A 26,225-nucleotide genomic window follows, 5' to 3' on the forward strand; every position below is an offset into this window, starting at 1 on the left:
ATCTTTCATCTGGGTATCTGCCACAGAGAATGCTGTAGGTCAGGTAAACCCTCTAAGGATTTAAACGACCTCTGAGGGCATGAGAGGACCTTTGGATGTATCTAGGGAAAACATTTTTCTTTTTTTTCCCCATTTCAGGCTCACTGTGTTGTGTAGCCTCTGAGCTGCTGAATTTTTGTGGATGCTGATACAAAAATTACTTTTGTGAATGGGGCATAAGTTTGCATTTCTTATGCTGTGCTTTGTCACACCCTGAACCTCTGGGGCTTCTCTGCTCTCTCTCCACTTTCCCTTGCTGGGCTGGCACCGAGTTGTGTCTGCTGGGCTGTCTGGCTCCCCAGAGCTGCGGGAGGGCTCAGCAGGCTCGGTCTGGCTGTCCCCAGAGTGCCAGGCTGTGTGCTGGCTGGTTAGCAAACACCAGCCAGGAATGCTGAGCTCCTGCAGCTCAGGGCTGGGGAATGTGTGGCAGCAGGGAACTGAATAAATAACCCAACATGGATTATTCAAATAGGAACACTGGGTTTTCTTGAAGCTAATTAAGGAAAAGCTCCAAAACTAAGAACGGGAGGGAGGCCTCCCTCTGCCTGGAGTCCTAAGCTGCTAAACCAGCCTTGCAGAACTAATTAGTTGGAGTTCTTGTGCCATGTGGGTGGGATTCAGTGTTTGGATTTTTAAGAGCTTTTTACCCATTTTTTGGCTCTACTGTTTACCACTCTGCCCAGGATTCCAGCTGGAAAATTATGATGAGAGGAAAATTTCTCCTTGGCTGCATTTTGCCCCCCATAGTAGTTGCAAAGGGGTTGGGAGGGACAAACTGTTATGAATCTGCCAGCAACAGCTCTGTCTGATAGACAGAATTTCCAAGGCCTCAATCTGTGGATTCTACAGTTTGAGTGGGATTGGTAAAGTGACAGTGGAAAAAAACCAACAATTTACAGAATTTGTTTTAGAAGTTTCTATCGCTATTGTCCACAAGCATGTACTATACTGACAGCTGATTATTTTATATTTTTTATAAACTCTTCTAATGTAGTCCTTAGAAGCTCTCACAGGTGCTCAGTTTTTCTTGGACAGAGCAACTTAGGTGACCACAACCTGTTGTTGTAAATAGGGAGTGAATGTGGATAGCTGTGATCTGAAGCTGTACATCTGTATCTGCTTGATACCTTCATGATAAACAGCAGAGAGCAGACATGCCTTTCAGTTGTGATTGACCACCTTGCCCACAAACAAGGCAGAGTATTTTTCTCTCCTGTTGGTGTCCTCTGAAGGCCGGGGGCAGAGATCTGTTATTTTTTGGTTTTACTTTGGAGGTGGTTCATCACTGTACCACAGCCTGTGCAGATAGATGAAAGGACAAATAGGCAAAGTTGAAAGTGTATTGACATGATGTGAGATAGATAAGCTGGGTGAGAATGAAGATATCAGGCTTGAATCTCCATTACTGTCGTAGGGAACACAGCATTCTGTGTCTGGTGCTGCCCGATCCATCCAGCCAAGTCGTTCCATTATTGATGGTTGTGCACACACACCTGCAGAGAGCTCAGTGGCTTTCAATGAGCATTTAATGTGCTCATGATATTCCTACAGATAGGCATGAGAACAGGATGGTTTCTGTTGTACTGAGCCTTAAAATGTGTGGGCAACAGCAAAAGGCAATGCTGTATCATGTGAACTTCTCCTGGTTTGAGGGGGGTCAGTGGTAATGCCTGAAAATGAGCCCAGTGTGGCTGATGTGCTTTATGGCATGTCCATGGCCAGATGGGTCCTGGGCTTGTGCTGTGATCTGGGACTTCAGTTGGCCCTGAAGGAACTGGGGCTTCACCAAGCAGGCACATGGGAGGTGAGCAGAGGGTCTGGGAGAAGAGCAGCTTGAGAGGGATGAAGCTGGTGACAGCAGGAGTGAAGAAGGAAATTTGGAAGAAGAATGAAAGCAGGGCTATATATAGTTATTTAATTTATATCCCTACACCAAGGGAAGCTTGTTTATTTTATGTCACATCTTTATCAAAAACAATATGGTTTATCAAGGTAGCAGCCACCAGCAGAAAGCTTAGAAATGTCCCTTAGAATTAAACTAAATTTTCTTTTTAGTTCAGAAAGTACTTCTTAGTGCTCAGTCCCTCAGACTTGCCATAGTAACCTAACTGCAGTTTAGCCAAAAGAGAGGAAAAGAGGCTTGTCCTGTCAGCTCTGGTGCTCACTGACAGGCAGTTATTGCTTTGGCTGTGGAGCTCTGTGGGGTTTGAGGAGATGCAGCCGTGCCACTCCCAGGGGATGTGGCAGGGAGATTCTCTCTTGCTCAGGGAAAATGATGTGTGGCTTCCCAGCTATGAACTGAGGAGCATGTCTATGCACAGAGACAAATGCAGCCCAGGGAGCTCATGTGGACCTGCATCACCTGGGCCACAAAATGTTCTGTCCTGCAGCTATGCTGGGGCTTTTCTTGACCCTCAATAAAAGCTTTTGTCTCCTGTACAGAAAACAAGATGAAACCAGACAACTCCATATGGCTCCCCAAAGCTTTTCTGTAGCTATTTCAGGGTAGATTTTTTGATGATTATTAAAATATTTTTGTTTTCTTGTCCTGCTGTTCCTAATGACCCCTGGAAACATAAGCTGTCTCTTTACTAAATCTTCTGGTTAATTAAACGGAACCATTTTATGCACACTTTCCTAGGAAATCTAGTGTTCTGCTTTTACTGTTTTTTGGAAAGTTAAAGGCTATGTTCTGCTAATGTGGAAAGTACAAATAATGTTAGAACCCCTTTTTTATTAAATAATAGATGTATCAAAAAAGTTGTCTCAGATGTAAAGGTGTTAAAAGGAGAAAAACAATGGTTAGTGAATAAAGTTGTAATTCAGAGTTTCCATGAACATTGAGGCCCCTCTGCATTTGGTGATTCTCATGTTTGCTTGTCTGTGAATTAGTGTTCAGCTAAAAGTTCCCTCAATGAGCACAGATGAGACTAAGATAAACTGCTTGCCCTCCGGCAGAATAAATATTTCAAATAAAATCAACTCCAGACAGTCCAGGCAAGCAGCTATTGATCTCTAAAAGCCTGAACTTAAACCCAATGAATATTCCAGAGCTCAGCCCTGCACAGCCTTCCTAAATGCTGATCAATATGCAATTACTTCCCCTGAAAACATTTCTGGTGTCATCTGGCCTAAGGAGTACTTTATTTTTAGCTCTCTGCAGTGGGGATGTGGGGGTGCCAGACCTCCCTCCTGCACAGCCCTTGGTTGCTGGGGGCAGCTCAGGGTCCAGCTGCACATGCTGCCCTCCCACCACGGGGGCACAATGCCTGTGGCTGCACTGGGCCAGGCTGGGGTGTTCATTTATAGGTATTTTAGTCTGCCTGTTGTTAGGGGCTCATGGAGTTGGGTCTCTGCAGGGAAGTTGTTTTCCACAGCTCTCTAGAGGCTTTGAGGAGCCCCTGCTGATGGACATGGGGTCCTGGTGGCTGAGTCTGCAGCTGGGCAGGATCAGAGGAGATTGGTGTGTGCTTGAGGTGAAAGGGGGTGAGGCTTGTGACTGTCCTGCCCTGGAGGGAATGTCCTCCTGGGCTGGCCTTTGGGGACACTGGTGGCTTATGTTCTCCAAGCTCATGTTAGCTCCTACTGATACTCACTTGGGCTGGGCTGTATTCTGACCAGTTTTTCAGTTCAGTTTCAGTTTTCCCCTGGATGGATTATAAATTCCTCTGGTTTGGTTTGTGAGGTACAGGGCAGCTGGAGATCATTTTCAGGGCATCCCTCTTTATTGGTGTGGGTTACCACCATGAACATTCTGAATTGGCATTAAAGCAGAGCAGCCCAGAGTTCTGTCAGCCTCCTTCCATTGTGTGGTTCCTGGTGATGGGGTTTCATTAAAACTGACCCAGCTATGCTCACCCAACTTACTCTTTTATTAAATTAAACTGTGATTAGATTGAAATCCTGATCTTTTTGGAGATAGTATTTGCCTTTTGTATCCAACCCAGCTTCCCCTTCTGTTTTGTGCCAGTGTTTGTAAAGGAATGAAAAAAATACCTTCTTCAGTAGCCAAGAAATAAGAAAATAAAACCATGACAATAAAATACATAAAATGAAATAAAAACAGAAAATAAAAAGAAATAAAAGGCATTAAAAAAGAAATAACCAAGACAATATTCTCAGCCACAGTTTTGAAAAGAGTTACTGTTGATACAATGTTCTGGCTTCTAGAAGAGAAATCTTGCTTAGAGCTTGTGCTCAGACTCTTCATCTTGTCCTTGTCGTGTTCCTTTCCTTGTCTCTTTAAAGTAGGGTGCTCCAAAGCTCCTCATGTCCCTGTACAATTTAATTTGCCTCTTTTCACAGAGAGAAGAAGATTTCCCGCAGCAGTGCCCTGAAGGTGCTGGACCATGCCATGATTGGGCCAGAGGGCACAGACAACTGTCACAAGTTTGTGGACATCCTTGGGCTGAGAACCATCTTCCCTCTCTTCATGAAATCACCCAAAAAGATAAAGAAAGTTGGAACAACTGAAAAAGAACACGAAGGTAGGTGTGCTTCCAGATCCTTCTTATTGCTGTGGAGAATGGACAGCCAGTGTCTGAAAAGTGCCTGCAGGGAGGAGGGAAGGGCACAGCACCCATCTTCACAGCTTTCAGGCCTGGGTGTCCAGCCTGCTGCTCCTGTCACAACTGGCTGTTGAGGGCATGCTTGTCCTGCTTGTTTTGGTATCAGCAGCTCCTGGCAATTCCATTTCATGTGCTGTTAATAAGTTATTTTACTCCTGTAGAGTCTGTTGTTTGAAGCTCTTACTCTGATGCAAAACTCTTTTGAAAAGAGTAATGAGGCAACTACAAATGTCACCTCAAAAGCAGTGTTTTCATGGCTCTGAGTACTGAAGTGTGACTGGATGAACATCAGGCATTGCAGAAATAAACTGCATTGCTTTTGAAGTTGCTTTTTTTTTCCCTTTTTATATTTTTTAACTCTCTGCCCTGGAAAACTGCTTTAACAGTGATCTGCTGTGGAATAAAGCTACCATTACTGTGGGACCTTACACTGAGCTGAGTGGTCAGTCCCCCCTGCTCCTGGTAGCACTGCCTTTCCCATTTTGTTGGGAAATAAAGTAGACTATGGACTATGTCTTGGAAGAAACTTTAAATACTGCCAGTGATGCTTAAGGTTTTGTGCCAGTTCATTGCTCAGCTCAGTTCTGCAGGGGGTGAATATTGTCAAAAGCTGAAGAGGTTTGAGAGGCTCTCACATATGCCTAGGATCCATCCTGAGCTCCTGCAGCAAGCCAAGGGAAAGTGGAAGGAAATAGCAAAAACATGGGAGCTTGAAACCCAAATCCCCTGCTTTGGGACTGTCCTGGCAGCTGAGGTGGGACTCAGGTGTTCTCCCAAGGCCAGGAGGGAGGTGCTGTCCCTGCAGAGCTCTCTGGGGCCCTGGCTGGGACTGAGCAGCTCCTTTCTCTGGCAGAGCTGCTGAGCTGGGACAGCTGCTTGTCCTCCTTCCTGAGGACAAGGAATGGGCAGTGACATGGGCTGGGCATGTGTTGCAGTGGCTGCTTTCCTGGCAGGTAGAGAGCAGGGGCTCACCAGTCACCCAACCCCAGAGCAATTCACACACTTGCTGACAGTTCTGGTCACTTTATCTGCCTTGTGTTTCTTGTCTTGGATAGATAATGGTGAGGGGGAAATTGTGGTCTGGGGTTTATTCAGAGATAGGTTTGGTTTCTGTAGGTTATGTAATAAAATTGCAGGTTTATGTAATAAAATACACAGTTATGCTTCGATGGATTTAGGGGAGGTTTAGAAATTTTCATTTGCAGTGTGAAAGTGAGGTTTGTTTAATTCTTCTTACTGAGAGAAAGCTTCAGCTGGAAGGGGAGGTTCTGGGTAGAGTCTGAGTCTGTGGCTCATGCCATTGACTTAATTTTTCAGTTTTGGAAAGTGAGCTAATCTCTGTCTCATCTGCTTCTGGAGACTGCAGTTGATACCTGTGGGCAGTCGTGGCTGCTGTGAGGATTAATCTGGAAAGCCCTGACAGGGTCAGTTCCTGACTATTTCTGTGGTAGCATGAAAAGCCAGTCTGGCCTCAGGAGAATGAAGTGATCCATGCAAACAGGCTTTGTATCACATCTCCGTCTCATTATCATGCTGAAGAAATGGAGAACATTAAGATGAGTCCAGAAATCAGTTCTATTAAAATAAACTCTCCCTAAAAGGCTGTGGTAGTAAGTCCAATTTTCTTTGTTTTGCATCAGTGGGCAGGTGAGTTCCTGAATTTCTAACGACAGGAGGTAATAGAGATGTTCAGCAGGGCTCCCTGGGGCCTGTCACGCCGCTGTCCTGACACGGTGTAAGCAGCACAGTGTGTGCTTTTCCTCTGCTGAGTGTTGCCCCAGCCATGCAGTACTTGCTCCTGGGGGGAACCTGGCACAGGCTCCTGGGTGCCTCTGGCTTTAAGGAAAGTGGTGCAGGTGTGGCATGATGGAACTGGTTCCCTCCGTGCTGTTCTGGTCCTAGGAACATGCTGCTTTTTGCTTATCTCTTTGTTTATTGATCAAAAAGAAATCTCATGTTCAGCCTGCATCTTTTATCATAAAAACTTTATCCTGTGTTCAATCCGTTTCAAAAAAGTTAATTAGGACAATCTTGTGTTAGGAGAGCTTTCATGTGTATGCCAAATGGAGGAAGAGATTCCTTTAAAGGATTCTTTGGAATGGCTTTGCAGCAGTGGCATCAGTATTTATTTAAAGCAGCTCTGAGGAGCTGGGCTGTGCTTGCCCTCCTTGCATTGCTGCTGGGATGGTATTGGGCTGGGCACTCCAGGCTGTGCTGGAAAATACAAAATCCTCAGTGGGCTCTGAAACCTGGGCCCTAATTACAGGTGCCTAAAGGCCAGCCTTGCTAAAATGCTCCAGCACTGGGTGAGGTATCAAGCAGCTCTGCTGAAGGGTTTGTCCTGCCTGTCCCTCTGTCTCTTTGTGTGCAGTGGCTGAAGTGCCACCAGCCTGGCACTCACTGTGGCTCCAGGTGCTTCACCTCTCCCAAGACATCCAGTGCTCAATCTCTAGAGCACCAAATCTTCTGTATGCATCTGATGGTTGTAGGGAAATATCCCCTTGTCTTTATTTTATAGCAGTGTTGCTATTTACATAAGAGATAGTCTATAAAACTATGTTTGTTTTATTGTCTCTAAGGCAGTGTTCTGAATGTGACAAAATAATAAATACCCCAGTGAAAAAAAATCTCAATGTGACTTGCTGAGCCTTTATTTATTGCAGAAATTTATAATCCAAATTAAATTTGATAAAAGTAACTTCTCTGTAATGTATTTCTTCCTTTCTAAATGCTAGCATAAAGGTGTCAGTGCTGGTTAGCTACATTTTAAACACTGTCAGTGTTTAAAAATTATTTTACTCTAGGGAGCCTGTGAACAATTTAAATCCAAACTGCACGTATTTATGCTTTATGTACACTATGTAATTAGGAAAAAAGAAAGGGAAAATTTCTTAACCATCTTTATGGATGATCTGAGCCTGAAGATTGGGCCTGTGGTGTCTAACTGAGTGCACATTATCTACACTTGAATTTTGCCTGTGTTTGTACAGATCATTATATTAAGATATTAGATTTGGGAGAAAAAACTCATTGGAAGCAATTTCCCTTTTTCTGAGGCAGTGAAGCAACTCAAACCAGAAATATTTTGCAGCTGAAGACAGAAATGGCTTAGAGTTTTCCTGTGTCTGTGGAGTTGCAATACTCATGTGAGTGCCCAGCTGGGTTGGGCAGCCACAAAGAGAACCAGGCTGGCAGTGTGGTTGTGTATTGTGAGCTGGTTGAACAGCAGTGTCCCTTTAATGTCTGTCATTGCAGGGAGTGCACAGAAATCTGCCTCTGGGTGGTTCTTGGCATAAAAAGAGGGTAAGATTTTAAATAGCACTACTGTGTTGTGACTTTTGAAATGTGGGGGTTGCTCTATGAGCGTCTGCATTCCCAAAACCTTCCTGCTGCAGAGCTGAGAGTAGTTGACTTTTGAAATGTGGGTATTGCTCTGCATTCCCAAAACCTTCCTGCTGCAGAGCTGAGAGTAGGGTTGTCCCTCTGTCCATGAGGGTGCAGCAGCTCTCAGCACAGTCGAGTCACAGCGTTGGATGCTGGTTTAAAATTCTTGAACAGTCTCAGTGAGCTAAAAATGGAGAAAACACAAATTCCTCCTGAATTAGAGAGTCTGTAGTGAGGCAATCATAGCTGGCTCGACAGGCTGTATATCCTCCTGCTCTTTCTCAGGATGGTTATTTGCAGCCGAGTTTTGCTCACTTGGAGAGTGTAATGAACTATAAAAGGATGTTTGTCCAATTCATCTTCATTTAAAAGCCTTCTCTTGTCTTAGATGTCAGTTTTACTTAGGAATGCTTAATTTGATAACCTGAGAATTAGTTCAGCCAGTTTCCAAAGGAGAATTCCTATCGCTGGGGTGTTTTGCTTGTTTGCCCTCTATCAATAACAAAGCCTCTTTTGGAGATCCTCAGCTACACCCTCCTTTTAAAAACAACAACAAAACCCATCTCTTAGTAAATATACTCTTACTCCTTTGTGACAGCACTAAAGTCAGCAGAGCCCTTGGAATGAATGTCTGCTTCAGAGCCAGGTTCCCTGGGCGTGGAGAAGTGAAAAGGCAGCAGCAGAAACATGGCCTGATAAGGAGTTATTGGTATTAACTGAGCACCCTCTGACAGCCAGCAGAAAGCGTTTTTCTTTTGGTGGTCTTGAGGAGTGAGCACCCAGGGAAGGCATCAGTCTGTTTAAGCAGAACTTTATTATGCCAATTTGTTATTTCACCATCACCCTCCGACAGGAACCTGTGATTTGAGTGAGCCATGATGCTGAGAACAGAGTTAAATTTATCTCAATTAAAGTGAGCGTGCTCTGTTGCAAGAACATCAGAAAAATAAACTTTCTCAGTCAATAGAAAGAATTTTGTTTTATGTTCAGCTTGATGACTGGATCCAGCTCACCAGGGCTGTTGCATGTGGAGCTTTTCCAACCCTCCCAGGCCCCCCTTCACCCATCCATAAAATTGGTGTTCTTGCTTGTTCTCAGTATTTTAAGATAAGATTTTTTTTTTTGCAAATGCAGTGATATTTGAGTGGGTTAATCTTCTGAAATGTAGATTATTAATGCACATGGAAACAAGTCAGGTTATCAGATGCTACACCACTGGAATAGCATGTCCCAGTGCCACCTGTAATACTGGGATGGACCAGTGGCTTCATCCAGGTGTCCCAGCAGCCCTGAAGCCACTGAGTTGTGTGCCAAGGAGGGGTAGAAGTATCTCAAAGAGCTGGCTTGCTTTTTTCTAGTATTTTCCTGCTTCTAATTAGGAACTACAATTTATCATAAGTGTTCTTTACAAGGCTGAAGGCTCTTAAATGTGTTCTGCTGAGTTCACCAGCTTGGTTTCCAATGGGCTGCTCTCCCTGGCATCCAGAACTGCCCACTGTCCCCTTCCTGCAGGATGATGCTTGCCTCCTCTTCCTCACTGTTGAGCTTCCTCCCCTGCCAGGCAGATGTCCATTATAATGAGATGTAAAAAGAAGAAAAAAAAAAAGCAGGGGGTGGGGATAATAAAGGCAGAGGAGTGTAGTGTTACAGCTTGATTTGACAGGACCTCCTGCTGTTGCAGCTGCCAGTGCCAGCCATGGAATAGATTAATCTGTATTCCAACACGCCGAGCTGAAGTCAAGATCGATCTAATTAGGGTGTTTTAAACACTGCTTGCATGCTGAAGTCTCTGTGCCTGTCTGGAGAGGGAAAGGCTCCCGAGAGCTTGAGGTGATGCTGGGCTAAGCAGGACCCCGGTGCTGCTGCAGGAAGCACATGGAATGTGACCTCCTAGAGCCAGGGATGTGTTTGGGATGGTGCCCTGCAGGACTGGGGTCTTGGGGAGCAGGTCAGCCAGCCATGGGGCAGCAGCAGTGCTACTGGCTGGTGAGAGAGAAGCCTCCCATCTTCCCACATCCATTAATTTAGGGGATTTGGGGATGTTTGCTTGAAAAAACATGTTCTTGATGCATAGTAGCTGCCAGCTGGTACCTGTTATTTCTGTGAAGGCACCTTTGTGGTGCTTTAACACAGCTTGGTTTGGTGTTTGCTTCTCAAAGGAATCACATTTAGTCATTCTTTGAAATAGGGCTCTTCTGCAACCTCTGCCTCTGGCCTTGTCTGTGCCCTTCCTGGAAGTGATGCCTTTTGTGCAGGGGATGTGGACTTTGGCTGAGTGTTACATTCCTATGGAGAAGCTCCCAGAATATTCTGTAGCAGGGAGGCTGCCTGTGGCTTCACCCTGGGGCAATGCACAGCTCATGGCCTCTGTCTGCACTGGGATCAAAGCCAGGCAGCTGCAGGTTCTGTGTTCTGGGGACTCAAACAGCATCAGCTACTCTCCATTTCCCAAAGGAGATCCAACCCTGAGCAAATATTGTGATTACAGCTTTTAAGATGTTGCACATGTGAGATGGAGGTTGGGTCAGTCCATGGTCTAATGGTGGGACCCCTTCTGTGGGAACCTGCACCCCAAGGTTGGTGTTTGTCCCTTCCCATGGCTGTGCAAACACTTTAATCCACGGAATCATGGACTCAGCCTCTCATTCCATCAAGCTTTGCCCTCATTTTGGCCAGTGTCCTTGCCTGTGGATGTTGGTATTTATTGGGCCAGGACTTGCATTATCAGGCATAACCTTGATTTTTGGGTGCAACATAAAACACACTAGTGTGTTATTTTTCAGGAAGCTGATAAAAAACCAGTTTAGATGGTTCAGAAATACTTCTGTGAAATATTTCTTTGAACATTTTGACCAGGCAATTGAATACTTCCTGGCTTTTTCTGCAGTGATATGTTGAAAGAATAACCTTGTTCTCAAAACCTCTGTGTCAGCTCCTTTAGACTTGTCAGTAGTTTTAAAGATTTTATTGATAAAATGGATAAATATCTGCATACAACCACCAAAGCAAAAATGATGGCTAAAATACATTTCATAGTAAAGGAATATTGGAAAAAAGCAATGAAGATAGATCATTGGTGAGAATACTGCTGCTAAAATGCTGCATCAACACTTCCAAAAAAAGAAGGTTGGGGGGAAAAAATAGTGTGACATACAGAATGCTGACTTCTTCCTAAACCAGCAGAGCATATGTTGGCATATATGGCGAAAAATTGCTTTCTCCTTAAGAAAACGGGATCTTGCAAGAACTTGAAGGTTTTTACAATGCAACACTTAAACTGGTGTTGCTTTTTGTGGAGTAACAGTTTGTGTGCAGTGGGAGCGTGCTCTGCCTCCCCTGGAGCCATCGTTCAGCCCCGTTGGGCTGTCGGGATGACGGAGCAGCCACACGGCGCGGCCACCCGATAAACCTGTTATCTGCCTGCTCCTCCTGCCAGCCACGCTCCCAATCTCCTTGGAACATGAAAAATTGACACCACCTCAGGCAGAAATCTGTTTCGAAAAGGAAGCTCCATTTATAAGCGGCTAATGAAATGGGGGGGGGGGTGTGAGTGTGCCTGTGCAGCCTCTCCTCGTGCTGCCCTTGTGCAGGATGCAGATAATCCATGCAGCAGGGAGCACAGCACCCTGGCCAGGCAGCCTGCCTGCCTTCACCTTCCAGGGCCCAGGCAGCTGGGAGCAGGAGCTCCCAGCAAACACGGTGGTGTTGCTCATTCTTTGTGCTGGACTGGTCAGTCAGGGCTGCTCGTGGCTCTGGGCTGGGCAGCACTGGGGATCCCTCTCCTCTGCACGCTGTGTTTCCCCCTCTGAAAATATCAAATCTTGAGGCCTCATTGTTCCCTATTACCATGGCTGAGGAACTGTTTATGGCCATTAATTTTCATCAGTCTTAATCAGCAAGATTACAGTGAGGTCATCTTGGAAATGGTAGGGTGGCTAAACCAGCAGGTCTGTGTTTAATGCAGTCATGCAGATGGGAAGTTGTGCTGACTGGTTTGGAAAGGGAAAGAGATTCAAGCCATTCTCCTTTGCTTTGCACTGCTGTGCTCGGGCTTGAGGAGAGTGGCTCAGTCACCTCTTGGAGTGGTGGGACATTGACACAGGTGTCTCCAGTGTGCTTGCAGCCTTGAATTTTACTTGTCTCCTTGGTTTGTGCTGAAAAATATGACCCCCAAGTGCAATTGAGAAGACTGTAAACATGTTTATTTGGTCGTTTCTGGTTTGTTGTGGTCCATTTATATTCATTGATAGGATTTTCTTTAAATGAAACTGGCTGGTTTGAGAATTTTTCCACTAGCTCATACCACTTCAGTCTCTGCAGGAGTGCACTTGTTCCCTTTCTCCAGCTTTCTTGTTTCAGTAGCTGTCCCTGCTTTGGTGACCTGAGGGTCATTTGGATGCTGGTTTTGGCCAGGGCTCCTTTAGGCACAAAAGAGGAGAAAACCAATTTCACTTGTGCTTTAGGTCCCTGAGGCAGAGGAGACCTCACTGGCTGGGCTGGAATAAAGAGCTGTCTGTGCTCCCTGCAAACATGGCTTGTGGCTCTCACTGCTGCTCTGGCTCCTCTCACCATGATGGGAAGGAACCAGGGTTGTGCTTATCAACAGCTAGGTGCTGGAGTGTTAATAGTGGATTTAATGGCATGTTACAGAGGGAAATGAGCTCCTCTTCCTGATCTCAGCATGCAATTTTCATTTTGTATTTCTAGAACATGTCTGTTCCATCCTGGCTTCCCTTCTGCGAAACCTGAGAGGGCAGCAGAGGACACGGTTACTGAATAAATTCACAGAGAATGACAGTGAGAAGGTGAGTGCTGAGTGTGTCTCAGTCTCTTGGCCTCCAGCTTGGGAGGGTTCTTGCTCAGGGTGCCTGGTGCACTTGCTGAGTTACAAAAAGCCATCCTTGTACCTGCCTGCAGAGACTTCTGCTGTCACAGACCTTTGTTCTCTCATTCACATTGTATCTACAAACTGCAAAACTAAATGTTTAGTGCATGGCCTCCACATTCCCTGTGCTCTTGTCTTCTCATGCCCTTGCTGTGGTAGTAGCAATTCTGTCCTGGGTTTTGTCTCTGCTGAAACCTGGCCCTAGAAGACAATCTGTGGTATTACATTATTCTGGCTCTGAGATCAGGACAGCGTGGAAAGGCACCAGTGTGTCTGGTGAAGCTCTTTTGCAGAGAATTTAGGAGTTGCTATGGTACACATTTAACATTCTCCACTCTTGTCCTAGAATGTTTCATTTTAGTGGTGTTTGCTCTGGGAAATTCTTCCCAAAATATTTACATGGTGGTGGATAGATCAAAGCTTCACAGAAAAGAAATAGCTTTTGCAAACTGGGGATCCCAAGAGATTTGTAAATTCTGCCACTGGGAAAATACTGGCTCCTTAGTATTCCTCATTAGTGTGTTTTAAAGGTGTTTTTCATAACCTGTTCTACCAATTGTAGATAATTACTAGACAGGATTTCAGCTGCCCTAACACAGTTCAGAGGAGAGTGGGAGAGCTGGAACATCCAGCACAGATAGACAAGTCCACTGGGGAAACCAGGAGCCTGGAGGACCACAGCACAGAGAGTGATCTGGGGACACGTGTCTGTTTGCTGCCGTTTATCTGGCACTGAAGGGACTGTGTTCCCATATAGGATCACATCCAAAAGCCTGCAGCCCCAGTGTGCTCATCCAACCAGCACTTGTACCCCCCTTCTGTAACACGTGTGTTCCTTCCTGGGAGGGACAGAGCTGCCTGTTGCTTTGTGAAGGCTGAAGCTGAGAGGAAAACAAAATTGCATGAAGGATAAAAGATGATTGCGCTGTTCTTTCTTCTTGCTTATGTCTCTCTCTTCTGCCCTTGCAGGTTGATAGGTTGATGGAGCTGTATTTTAAGTACCTGGATGCAATGCAGGCAGCTGATAAGAAGATTGATGGGGAGAAACACGTATGTATTGCTTAAGTTTTGCCAAGTCATGTCTGTAACACCTGTGCACAGCCATGTCATCTGTACAGGACTTCTGGCTCAGCCAGTCACTGTTCTCAGGTGTGCCCTCATACCTCTGCTGTTCCTCTTAATTCCTATTGCCTCACTTTCCAAGTTCCAGGTAACCTCAGATAAAGTGGGCCAAGAATTTCTCTACAAGTGCTTCTGGCTGTCTCTTAGAATGAATTTTACTAAAGTACCTAAGTCTGTCTGTGTTTCAATTTGCCTTCACTTTCACCTGGCTGCAGTCCTGCTTGGTTTGGCAGATGGAGAGCAGGTGAAATGCAGAAAGACAATTACATGATAATGTGTGAGGCCTCCTACCCTGGTCTGCAGAGTTGTGATCAGCAATGAGAAAGTGTCTGTGTTGATGAGTGGCTGAGGAGCAGCCAAGGGCTGTGTGCTCTCTGCACCCCAGCAGTGAACGTTTGAGTGACACGAGCCTTGGTACCGCACAGCACTTTCTTGGAACTGAGGCTGGAACAGACCTTTTGAAAGGGAACGAGCGGCTGGAGTCAGGAAGCAGCTTGCAGAGCTGTTAGTGAGCTTGGCCAGCTTCCCACAAGATTATCTGTATCAGTGCTGGGGAGGGTGTGAGATTGATTAGCACCGACGGAGAGCGATGGCTGCAGCTGCCGTCGCGCACGCCGCGCTCTGTGTGCCACGGGCAGCAGCCCCCCACCAGGCCCCGACAAACAGCTGCCTGCCCGTGCCAAGGCTGCTTCTCTGGGCACTGCCAAACATTCCGAGGGCATCGGAGCACTGCTGCTGCTCAAAGAGGCACGGGAGTGAGTGATGAATGGAGCTGCTTTTGCTGCCAGCACTCAGGCTCCATATGGGCAGCGGCACCGCTGAGCAGTGGCCTGGAGGAAAACAGCATTTACCCTTCCTGCTTTCCTTCTGTGCTCTGTCCTTCCTCCTCAGGACAGGGAAAGAAATTATTCATTCTTTACGTTTTGGTGTTGGTGTGGGGGTTTTAGAATTCAAAAACCAGATTGGATTTTTTCAGTTGAAGTCTTGTAGTGTGTTGGAGCTGCTTGTACAGAGCCTAAAATACCACATGCAGAGCAAGGGTATGTGCCCTTTACCCAGGAACACCCTGGAGCAGCCTGCAACGTTAACATCTGTAGCAAACAGCCAGCACAAAGCAGGAGTGGAGGGAATTTGAGTGTGAAGAAGTTTTTGTGGAAGCTTTTTAATTAATAATAATATTAATAATAATATTAACCCATTCATGTCTACTAAATGCATAAGAGAAGTAAAACTAAGGAATGTCAGATTCTCCTCCTATCCAAAATAAATGGACCTCAATTCTTTACCTTCTATTAGAGCTAATAATAGGATTTGGCAGAAGCATCTTATGACTGTAACATATTGGCCACAACATGTATAAAATATGATGTTCAAGTTCAATCCTAGCTTGGAACACTTCTGGAGAATTATAATTTGCTTTATTTTGTAGCATCATCAGATGGTCAGTGGGACATGGTCTCCTGAGTTCTGAAGTGGCTCAAGTGTTTACCCCACACAGAAATAGGCAAAAGCCATCATTCTGTCTGTCACATCGTAGCACTGTCTGGCTGTGACAGGATTTATGGGACTCTTTAATGTTTTTTGTTGTGGCACATGAATCACTGAGGTGGATTGTATGAACACTTTAGAAACCGTGCTCTGTCACTGGGGAGCTTTTGACCTTTCCCTTGCAGTAGAGGACATGGTACCCCAAAAACCTGGTATACAGATCCTTCTCTTTCTCCCTGCCCCACAGAAAAATGATACTTGGTGAGATTTTACAGGTTCAGCCTACTCTGAGTCTGATGGACAGAGTATCCTGGTGTAAGTCTTGCATTACAAGGAGTGAAAAGCTGCTTACACAAGGAATGACTGAGTGCTTTATCTTTAGTAGTGCAGCTGGCATAAGAAATTCCTGCTCTTGTAGTTCTCCTCCTTTATATTTCTTTTAGCTTGGCTTATTTTAGTGATTTGGTTTATAGCCCTGCTTTTCAGCCCATGGCAGTGATGGTAGGGGAATAGTTGAGGGTGGAAGGGAGGGGAGGAATTTCTGAAACCAGCTGTTTTGAGGAGGAGCAGTTGTAATAATCTGCACCCTGATCTGGAGTGTGAAACAGGATGAGGTCATTGAGCCCCTTCTTACTGTTACCCCCTAATTTGCTTCAGTGGAATCTGTTCAGAAGAGTTCAGAGGTGATAACTTGGTGATTATCCTAATTGCCATGGGAAACCCAGGAGCAAAGTCCATGAGAGCATTGTCTCCCAACACCTGATGTCTATCTTAGCACTTTTCTCAGAGTTTTTAGTTAATGAAAATATCTTGTTCTCCTCTCAATTTCTTTAATTATTTCTGTAGGAAATGGTGCAACATCCTGTGGCCTTTACCTCTCTCTAAAATGAGGTATAATTATGGGTGGCAGCAATAGCCTTGATGATCTCTAAAGATGGTAGGAAACGACAAGAGGTAGTTTAATATTTTTATAGTTCCACGGAAAATTATGCTCATCAGGTTTATTCAATAAAATATTCTCACCAGACACTTTGTGCTATAATGACTTACAAATTACATGCTAATTGTGGTACAGCTCAGCCACTCTATCCTTGAAAGGAAGAGGTGGAACTGCTAGGATGAGTGTGGTATCCACAGGTGGGGATAACAGGTGGGGATTTGTGTCAGTCCATCCTTTTCAGTTTGGTGTAGAAAGACCAAATTGCTCGGAACTGTGCTGAGGGCAGAACATGATGGCTGTGAGTGTGACATGAGCCTGTGGTCTGAAGGCCCTTCCTGAGCATGTCTTGCATCCCTCAGCTCTCCCCAAAAATACAGACAGAAAGCAGTAAGGGCAGAGACTCCATCCTTAGAGGGAGAGACACGTTGTGGTGGTTGTTCTGGTGCATGGCTATTTGGAATGTGTTCATTTCTGTCCTCCTGGATTGGCCTTGCTGTTCCACATTGTGAGGGTGTAAAACCAGCATCCTGGAGGTGTTCTTTGTTCTTGATCAATATCCTTTTGCTCTGCCCAGCTGTGCAGTGTGTGCTGGAAGGTGAGTGATAGATGAGGAGGGAGGAGGATGCAGAAATCTCCTCCAGTGCCTGTGTGGAGCAATGTGATTTTTGGTACAGCACTGGCACATCCATCGCATCTTTAGGCTTGGAGTCTCTACTTGACACCTCGAGGCCTGTCAGTCCTGCCTCATTAGTGTGAGAGAAGCTCATTTTAGCTTCACAGAAGCCCATCTTATTGCTGTCTTCTCCCATCAGCAAGGGGCATCTCAGTACATATTGCTGGCAGATTAGAAATGGCACCTGAGCGCTCATTTGGAGGTTAGCGACTGACAGCTTTGAAAGAGAGTCCAAGTGGGAGAGGGGCTGCTTGGTACTGTACTGGAGGCAGACTAGCACTGAAAGGGTGCCTGTGGTTTGAAAAAACAAAAAGAGGAGTGTGAAAAAGCATCTTAAAACTGTACTTGTGTTCTAATTCATATCTGCTTAATTTACTGGCACAAAATAATCTCCTCTGCTGAGAGGGGCTGTTGGAGCCGGCGCCGCTCTGTAATCAAGACCGCGGCTGCCTGGATCCAGCTCCTGTGCTCGGATCAGAATACAGAGCAGACCTGGCCTTTGTTTCTTGCTCTGGAGATTCAGAGTCCTGGCCTGTGGATGTTTTTCTGCTCAGGAATTTAGCACTGTTGAGCAGAGCAGCCAGTGAGCCTGTGTGCAGTGCAGAGTGTGAGCGGTGGTACAGGAGTGAGTGTGTTGTCCTTCTTGAGTGTTTTTTTAGGTAATTCAGTCAGTGTTCAGCTCTCTCACTAGCCAGACTCATCATTGTTCAGCTTTAGAGACCAGATTTGAGCCATTTGGCATGGATATAGGGTGAGGGAAGTCACTCTCTGCACAAAATTAGATTTTTCTCTTTACTGGCAAGAGCTCACAGGCAAGCTTTGCCCAGTCATGTGCAAGCATGCCCAGCCTGTGCCCATGATTTTGAAAACCTGGAGTAAATGACAGTCATGCATGTGTTGGAGTCTTCAGGATCTGATGCTAAAGCGTCATATCTGAGTGTAGCCAAAACAGTTGATTTCACAACATGATTAAGAAGACACTGGTTTCTAAATTTGTTCTTTTACTGGCAGACTGGATTTCTAGGAGGAAAGGAGAAGTATTTCACTACCTAAGCTTTTCTCTCTCTGTCAAGAGGAAGTGAGAGTCAGCTGTCTAAGTCACTCCATCAGATTTCTATCCGGGGAGCATCCATTGCCCCCCTCTGGGGAAAGTTGCACAGGGCTCATTTTCCTTCTTACCCCTAAAACCCTCAACTCACCACTAGATGCGAGGGCTTGGCTTGACAGAACAGCAAAATTTGGCAGCCTCAGTCAGCTTTGGTGCTGGTGACTGCGTGCCTGGAGCACGTGTGCCCAAGGAGGTGCGTCCTGTGGAGCGTTGCGGGTGCGCAGCGCTCGCAGGTGATGGCTCTGATGAGGAAATATTGCTCCACCTGCCAGACGGCTGCAGAATAAATCACAGAGCTGCAGTGAGCTCAAGGGGCTGATGAGCTGCTTCCTTTGTTTAAGAACAAACCTGAAGACAAACCCCAAAATGCAGGAGGCGACACGTGGCGCAGTTGTTTAGGCCTGTCAGTCCCCATGAGGATGGAGCACAGGCACGTCCAGGGCCAGCTCAGAGGAGGCTGCTCTGAGCTCACTGCCAGGTGGGAATTGGCAGTATTTTGAAGAAGATGAGCTCTCTGGACATGAGGAGTGGAATGGAATGGAATGGAATGGAATGGAATGGAATGGAATGGAATGGAATGGAATGGAATGGCCTCTTTTGTTCTCCTTCTGGGCAGGTCTCTCTGGTGAAGAAGAAGGATGGATGGTGGGTCATCATTCCCATGAGAGTCTTTGGCTAAAAAGCCCTGTCCTGGGTCTACCCTGGCAGCACCTCTTAGAAACAGCTGGAAGAGCCTGGCTGGGCACGGAAAAGCTGTCCTTGTGCAGGGTTTTCAGATGTGCTTTCTCATGTATCAGTCAATCATGAAGCTAGAAGCCCGATAGCTCTTAGAGTGTGCTGGAGTCATGTTCTGCACTGCTGAACAGCACCCTCAGATGGCCAGTAAAAGAGCAGGTTTTGTTCCATTCTGACAAAGAACTTGTAAATCACGGATACATGCGTTTGTTCCATAGTCACACACTCTCACCCCTCAATGTAGAAATGTGATTTGTATGTTTAAATTAAAATTTTGACTTGCAGATGGACACACTTCATGGCCAGCAAAGGCAAAACTTCTTCAAAACTGAATGAAATGTTTTGTGAATTTAAATCAATTATTAAAAATACTTCTTCGGCAAGAAATATATGGCTGGTAACGTTTGGGGGAACAAAACAATTCTTAAGAAACTACAAATTCCACGAACATTTTGCCACTCCTAATGGGAAGTGCTCTGAGAGAATCCTCACACCTTTCCTTTGTGTGGTTTTACAGGACATGGTGCGCCGAGGAGAGATCATCGACGATGACATGGAAGATGAATTCTATCTCCGTCGTCTGGACGCCGGGCTCTTTGTGCTGCAGCTCATCTGTTACATCATGGCAGAGATCTGTAATGCCAACGTTCCCCAGGTAAAGCTGCCTGCAAGGTTGGCAGATCATCTGTGTTTCCATTCATGGTGCAGACAAGGCTCTAAATCTTTGCAAATGCTGCGTTGAGTAATTGTTTCTCTAATTCCCTTTTGGGGAGGAAACCTGCTGTTTATTGCACTTGTGTCCATACAGTTCCATCAAGTTGCAGCAGATAGGGCATTAGTGGGGACAGAAGTTGATTGTTGTCACCAAATTCATATAATCTATGTGAGCAAGGTCAGGGTTTGAAATGGAAAGGCCATGTTGATGCCATTGCTGAGGGAGCAGGGGGAAGGGACCTGCTCTCAGGAGGTCTCACAAAAGCACAGCTACAGCTTTTCTTGATCTGTACAAAATGCACAGATACATCTCTGCTTCCTCTGAATACATTGGGGTTTGTGAATGCATTCTGTGGCTTCTTATTTCTGTGCCATGTGCCTTCCTGGGTGTTCCTGAGCAGATGCTGAGGGCTGCCAAGACTGAGTTGGTTTTTGTGGTGCCCTGGTCACTGCTTATCCCTCAAAGTGGGAAAAACTGGGGCTGCGCATGGACTTGTGTTGAAGATCTCTTTCTTCTCTCTCCTACTCCTCATCAGATTCGTCAGAGAGTCCACCAGATCCTGAACATGAGAGGCAGCTCCATTAAAATTGTTCGACACATCCTGAAGGGTGAGTAGAGATATTTTTGTGCAAGTGTCTCATCGCTACCAGGGACAGCTTGGTCATCGCTTTGCAGGATGAGCCTTCACATGTAATTCTCCCTGGCTTCCTGAGCATCTCCAGGCAGCAGCTGAGCAGTGTTCTGAGATCCTGGCAGGGCTGGAATCACCCTGATTAGTGGCGTGCTTTGCTTTGCCTCCGAGTTAGGACACTTGCTGTAGCTGCTGTCAGAGAGCAGCACATCACTGCACGCTTCCATCAGCTCCAGCCTGGCTGGAATTCACTGCTGACATTAACGTGAGAGTAAATATTTAAGGGAATTGTACATGCCTGCTAGAGGGAAGAATAGTGGAGTCTCATCTTTCATTAACATGGCCTTGCACTTTACCATCTGCACCATATTAGTACCTGTGGTGTATTTGTCTTGTTCTTAGTGTCAAATTAATAGGGATTATAGCATTAAAGTATCCTCCATAGCTTTAAAATGTAGCTGTTGTGATTTGCAATCCCAGTTTTAAAGTACTGCTTGTTATTTTTAATGCTCATGGTGAATTAGAGCAATGCCTCTTTGAGTTGTGGCCCTCCTCTGCAGCCTGCTGTCCTTCAGCAGCAGCAGCCAGTGGAACTGGGGGAGAGGAGGGCAGGACTCAGCCTCTTCCCATGGCCCCACGGAGCTGAGAGGCTTAGTGGGAGCAGCAGGGAACCAGAGCTACCTGGAGAAGATGCTTCCTTATGGAATGTATCTGCTCCAAAGGGGCTGTGTTGTTTTCAGTGTGAGGAGAAGAGTCTGTTTTTCTTCTGGAGGGAAAGGAAGCTTGGCAGCATTTCTGGGGCAGTGGGCTATGGGATGTGTTCCAGTGTTTCTGCTTCCTTTGGGAGCAACAATGTTCTCCTGGGCTTTTCTTGCCCCCACTTCAACAATGGCAGGTACACACAGCTTATTTCCTGCAAAACCTGTCGGCTTTCTCCTTTCTGATGTGCAGGAAAAAAGGAATCAGAAGGCTGGCTGGTATGACAAAATTAAGAGTGATTTTCTGACAGTGTGAAATTACCTGCAGCTATGCAATCTCTTTGGCCCTTGTCTATAGCAACAAAGTGCAAGTTAATGCCTGCTGGTGAACAGGGGGGCTGCATACAATGTCTTTTCTGATTTTAATTATGATACTTGAAAATTCCTGCCTCTAAACTGCCCCTTTCCAGTGTGGACTGTGGCACACGTCCGTGTTCAGATTCCCACACTTGCCCTGGGCCGTGTGTCCCTGGGGGAGTTGTCTGCACACCTCGCTGGATTTGCACACCTCACAGTCACAGCTCTGGGGTGTTGACTTACATACCAAGCTGAATTGAAGGGCAGCTGCATTAAAATTTCATCTGATTCTTTTTTCCCAGACAGTGACTTGCATTGTGAAACTTTCTCCGTGCTTGTATCGGGTGTTCCAAGCTCAGGGTCGTGCTGGGCTGGGTGCTCTCAGCAGCAGCACTTTCCCTCCCTGAAGGGGCACTTTGACTTGTTAATAATGCAGGGATGGGTTCAGAGTTTGGGCTCTGACTGCAGCTCTCCCAACTTTCATACTTGCCAGTTTTAGAGACTTCTAGAGATAATAATCAAAACCTCAGTGATAAATTTCTTAGAGGGTGCTCGTGAAGTCCCCAGTGGGACCTGGGAGGCAGGAGCAGAACTGGGCTCAGCTGCAGTCTGGGCTTTGAAATTTGAGCATTTCAGTAGCTACACACCTGTGTCCATATGTGCAGTCAGCACAGACTCACCAGCCTGTAACAGCACCAGGTACACACAGCTGCTTCTCTGAGGGAGTCACTGCCCTGGACACAGCTTCCCAGGAAGCCAAGGGGCTGGAACAGGGATTTGGTGTGGACCCTGCACTGTGGGGCTTCCAAAACTTCACTGGAGTCAACTGCACAAGACTCTGTTGCAAGTGGCTGAGAGCTCAGGAGCTTGAGCCTTGGCTGGAATGTTTCCAGGCTACTTCCCAACTTGCTCTCAGGACAGATGAGGACCGGTTTATTTTTACTTTTCGTTCAGTGTTTTGCTCTTGTTCAGTTTTTATTTTCTATTTTTGCATACTAATTAGGTGCTCAGTTTTTAGTTTGATTTTTATGGCCTACATATTCTCCATGTTTCTCTGGCAACCTGACAGCTGATGGATCCCTTGGGGTGGCTCAGAATTACTTACGATGCAAGCAAGGAAGCGAGACTGTTTTCTTGTGGTAGCGCTTTCAAGGGGGAGGAGTGGGCAGGGAATAACGGGAGGCTCATTAATGCATTTCTGCAGGCTGACCAGTCCTCCCACACTTCCTTTTTCTCCAAGATCAAGCATTTCTTGCAACAGGACAGTCAGTTTATGCTTTGGAAGAAAACAACTGAGTGGTGTGTACCTTGGCTAGGGAGATGTTTTGGGGATGGAGGCTGGATTTGAGATGGCAGTGTCAGTATCTTGGGGAGGTGCCTGGTCTCCATCTGTCATTGGGAGTGGAGTGAGGCACAGGTTTCTCTGAAGTGATACTTGGCTCTGGAATGGCAAAATTCCCTGTTCCTCACTGATCCAGAGGGACTAACCATTGATCCTGGCTGCCTCAGGAGCTCTGTCAGAGCTGCTCCTGCTGAGGCTCCCTCTCACAGCTGGTGTCAGGTGAGCAGGCACACTGGGAGCTGGGCATGTGGCATGTCTGCTGCACCTTCCAGCCCAAACCTGTTAGCACAGGTAAACACAAAGGAAGGGTCAGTGTGCTCTGAGGATGGAGCTCAGTCTGGCTCATGGTGCCTCCATCTGTGCAGGCTCCACAGCTTCCAATATCCATTACAAGCCTCAGTATTTCCCAATTGATTTTTACTGTTCTGTAACCATTGTATTTTGTCTAATGAAGCAGAAACCAATCTTGGGCCCTTTCCCTTTGTGTAGCTACAGCAGTGTGTAAGCTCTGGTTAACTGTTGGCAGGAGCAGCTTACATGTGATTTTTTTTTAGCAGTCTCAGTGAAGTGGTGGAATTTTAAATAAAAAAGTAAATACATAAAATCTCGGTTGGAGATTTACTTTTTTAAGCCTGGTTCTGGGGGTTTTATCTGGTGTCTTCAAGCTGTTAATGCTTCAAATGAGCATTAGCAGCTGTCATAACCCAGTAAACATTCTGCCTTGGAGTAACAGGGGTTTTAGTCTTACAAAGCCTGGATGTTTAGAAGGAGAAATGCTAAGCTTTTGGACAAGATAAGAAGAATTTGTGTCTTGTTTTTGTTTGGGTGATCTCTCAGTACAAAGGAAGGGCAGTGTCATTAATGGCACTCAGGGGCTCCATGCTGAGCCCTAGTCCAGGCAGTCTGGCCATCCTTACTGGATGCTGGGGGCAGAGCTGCTGGCTGTGCCAGGCTTGGAGACTATGGCTGTCCCTCACCTGGGCTTGGAGAGGCCACTGCAGGTTGGAAGTTGCCCTTGGGCTGCAGTAAACTCCAGCACTCACATCCACTGCCTGTTCCAGAGGCACTTACCCTGATGGAGCATGGAAGGGGCTGCTGGGGACAGAGCTGGCTCCTCCACCAGCCCCAGCACTCAGGCTCTGGCACTGCCTGAGGGGAGCCTGAGCTGAATGCCAGCCTTGGCTGGGAAGGGAGCCCCTTCCCTGTGCACTGGGATCATCTTGTGCCTGAGGTTTGGATCCCCAGTGCAGCCCAAAGCACAAACAGGGCCGGGTGCCTCGCAGCAATCACTCCATCCACAGGAGCTACAAGGAGTCCCTCCTTGGAGGAGCTTCCTGCTGCTTTTGAGAGCTGTGGAGAGCAGCTCCTCCACTGAGAGAAGGTGCCCTGGGCTGGTCCCTTTGCTGGGACAGTGGGCAGCTCAGGTTCACCTGCAGCAAACCTCAGTGTTAACACCTGCTCATGTTACAGGTACTGGAGCAGTTTATAAATATTAAAAGTATTTTTCCCAGAGGCTTGGTAAAGAACTCTACTGCTTTTACATGGAGAGAGAGAGTGTACACACAGGAGGGAAGACTCCCACATCAGCTAACTTCTGCCTGTCCTCACTGCTTTCAGTGCTCCTGTAACAAAGGCTTTGATGGAGCTCAGAGCGTGTAGCTGTGCTAAATGTATAAATATTAAAGCAAACTTTCTGCAGCAACTTACCATTCAGTGCTGAATACAAGCTGTTCTGTTTGTTTGGAAGAAGGAAAAGAATGCAAGCAGGCGGAGGCAGGGAAGCGCTGTCTTAACCATCAGCCTGCTCCTGATTCCTCAGATTTGTTCAGCTCCTTGCTTCTGCAGCTCAGAACCTGCTTTTCATATCTTCTTTTTAAACCTTCTTTGAAAATGCAGGTTCTGGTTGCAGGAAGGAGGGAGCTGGAAGGGGATGAGAGCTGCCAGCTCCAAATGAATATCAGGAAAGAGAGCTACAGAGGGAATGTTTAGTTCTGTGGTGTTTGGCTGTGTGCATGGATGGGCAAGACCGTGGTCAGTCTGGTGTCCTCGGCCTGATGACAAGGAGTTTGGTTTGTAGTTAAATCTGAACTGCTGGCTTTTCTTCTGGGTGGTTAAAAGCACTGGGTAGATGGAGGAATTGGGGTCTCCTGGGCAAAAATCCTCATTCAGGATGCTTGGACAGCAGGACTGGGAATGATTAACAGTTGTCACAGACCCCACCTCACCTGTCCTGGTGACACTGAGTTGCCAAAGGGACCTAGGAATCTGGTGATTTGCAGTGATTTATGGTCTGTTTGCATTTCTTGGGCATAATGCCATGACTCCCATGCCTGGGAACGGGTGCTCCTGGGTGCTGCTGTCTGCTTGGGCCAGAGCAGGGAGTTCTCTGTGTCTGTCTGCCTCAACAGCTTTAATGAGTGTCAGCAGGTGTTTGTTATGCAAAGCTTCAACCCTGAGATGGGCAGGAAACCATCAGTGCTCCTTGCATTAATTCCCATTTGGCTGTCTGCAGTCGTGTGGGTGCAGATTCTGCTGTGGTGTGTGCAGGAGCTGTTGTCCTCTGTTTGTTCCTGTGGCACTCAAAGCCCGTGTCCCTGTGCTCTCTCCCTGCAGAGTACGCGGAGAACATCGGGGACGGGAAGAACCAGGAGTTCCGGGAGAGCGAGCAGAAACGGATCCTGGATCTGCTGGAGAATTTCTGAGGCCCTGGGAGACACCTCTGTGTCTGCCCACAAGGACCTGGCGCCAGTCCTCCCTCCTCCTGCCCCTCCTCCAGCCTCTGTTGCACGATCAAAGTGATGTTTCTATGAAACTGCTTCTAAATGGGATTTGGGAGATATTAAAGATAGTTTGCTTTTTTTTTTTAGTTGCTGGTTTGTTATTTGAGCAGTGTTCTGTGAGTGGGGCTGCAGCTGCATACCCAGCACAAAGCCAGCATGAGGTTCTCATCTTTTTTATCTTTTTCCCCCTAAATCAAGCTGCCAAGGATCAGTGTGAAACAATACAAATGTATGTGTGGCAGGGAGGGCAGAGAGGAAGCCTGCATGGCTCAAGAGACTGTTGGCAGGTTATTCCAGCCTGATGCATTAATGAAAATGTACAACCCTTGCTCTGATGGGAACCAGGGAGGCTGAGGCAGTGGTGTGTGTCCAGTTCATCCCTTCTTCAGTGGCAGACGAGATCCAGGAATCGACCACATCAGCCATTCCTGTTACATCTTCCCAAAGGTGAGTGGGAATTGAAAGTAGGTTCTGGCACAGGCTGGTCACTGTTCCCTTCTGAAGAGGGAAAAAAGGAGATGAGTCCATTGGGGTTTTACCCAGAACTAAGAGTGAGGGGAGGTAAGAAGTGACATGCCCAAATTCCATTGCCTTTCTTTCACAGTCAGCTTTGGGTCCTGGCTGTGCTTGTTCAGTAGAAAACCAGTGTTGTTGTTCCTGGACAGGGAGCTTGGCTTTTGGAGCAGCAGCAAGTCCCTGAGAGCAGAGGGATGGCCTGCCTGCCCCAGGAGAAGGGGCCACAGCTCATTCTCATCAGCCA

The 26,225-nt window shown here is 46.5% G+C and overlaps 1 protein-coding gene across 2 annotated transcripts in view; it reads left to right on the plus strand.

The window, feature by feature from the left end:
• CTNNBL1 (catenin beta like 1) overlaps positions 1-25,550 on the plus strand; it is a 47,315-nt gene extending 21,765 nt beyond the window's left edge. The window contains exons 11-16 of one of the 2 annotated variants that reach the window (XM_039699799.1): positions 4,345-4,526; positions 12,699-12,796; positions 13,846-13,926; positions 19,460-19,597; positions 20,193-20,265; positions 25,299-25,550. In XM_039699799.1, coding sequence (XP_039555733.1) covers positions 4,345-4,526; positions 12,699-12,796; positions 13,846-13,926; positions 19,460-19,597; positions 20,193-20,265; positions 25,299-25,387 — 661 coding nt within the window. In that variant the 3' untranslated portion in view covers positions 25,388-25,550. The remainder of the gene's footprint in view (positions 1-4,344; positions 4,527-12,698; positions 12,797-13,845; positions 13,927-19,459; positions 19,598-20,192; positions 20,266-25,298) is intronic. The other variant, XM_039699800.1, reaches the window with a different exon arrangement.
• Positions 25,551-26,225: the final 675 nt, after the last annotated feature.

The sequence above is a fragment of the Passer montanus genome, unplaced genomic scaffold, assembly GCF_014805655.1.
Source record: "Passer montanus isolate IOZ18808 unplaced genomic scaffold, ASM1480565v1 scaffold139, whole genome shotgun sequence".
Lineage (NCBI taxonomy): Eukaryota > Metazoa > Chordata > Aves > Passeriformes > Passeridae > Passer > Passer montanus.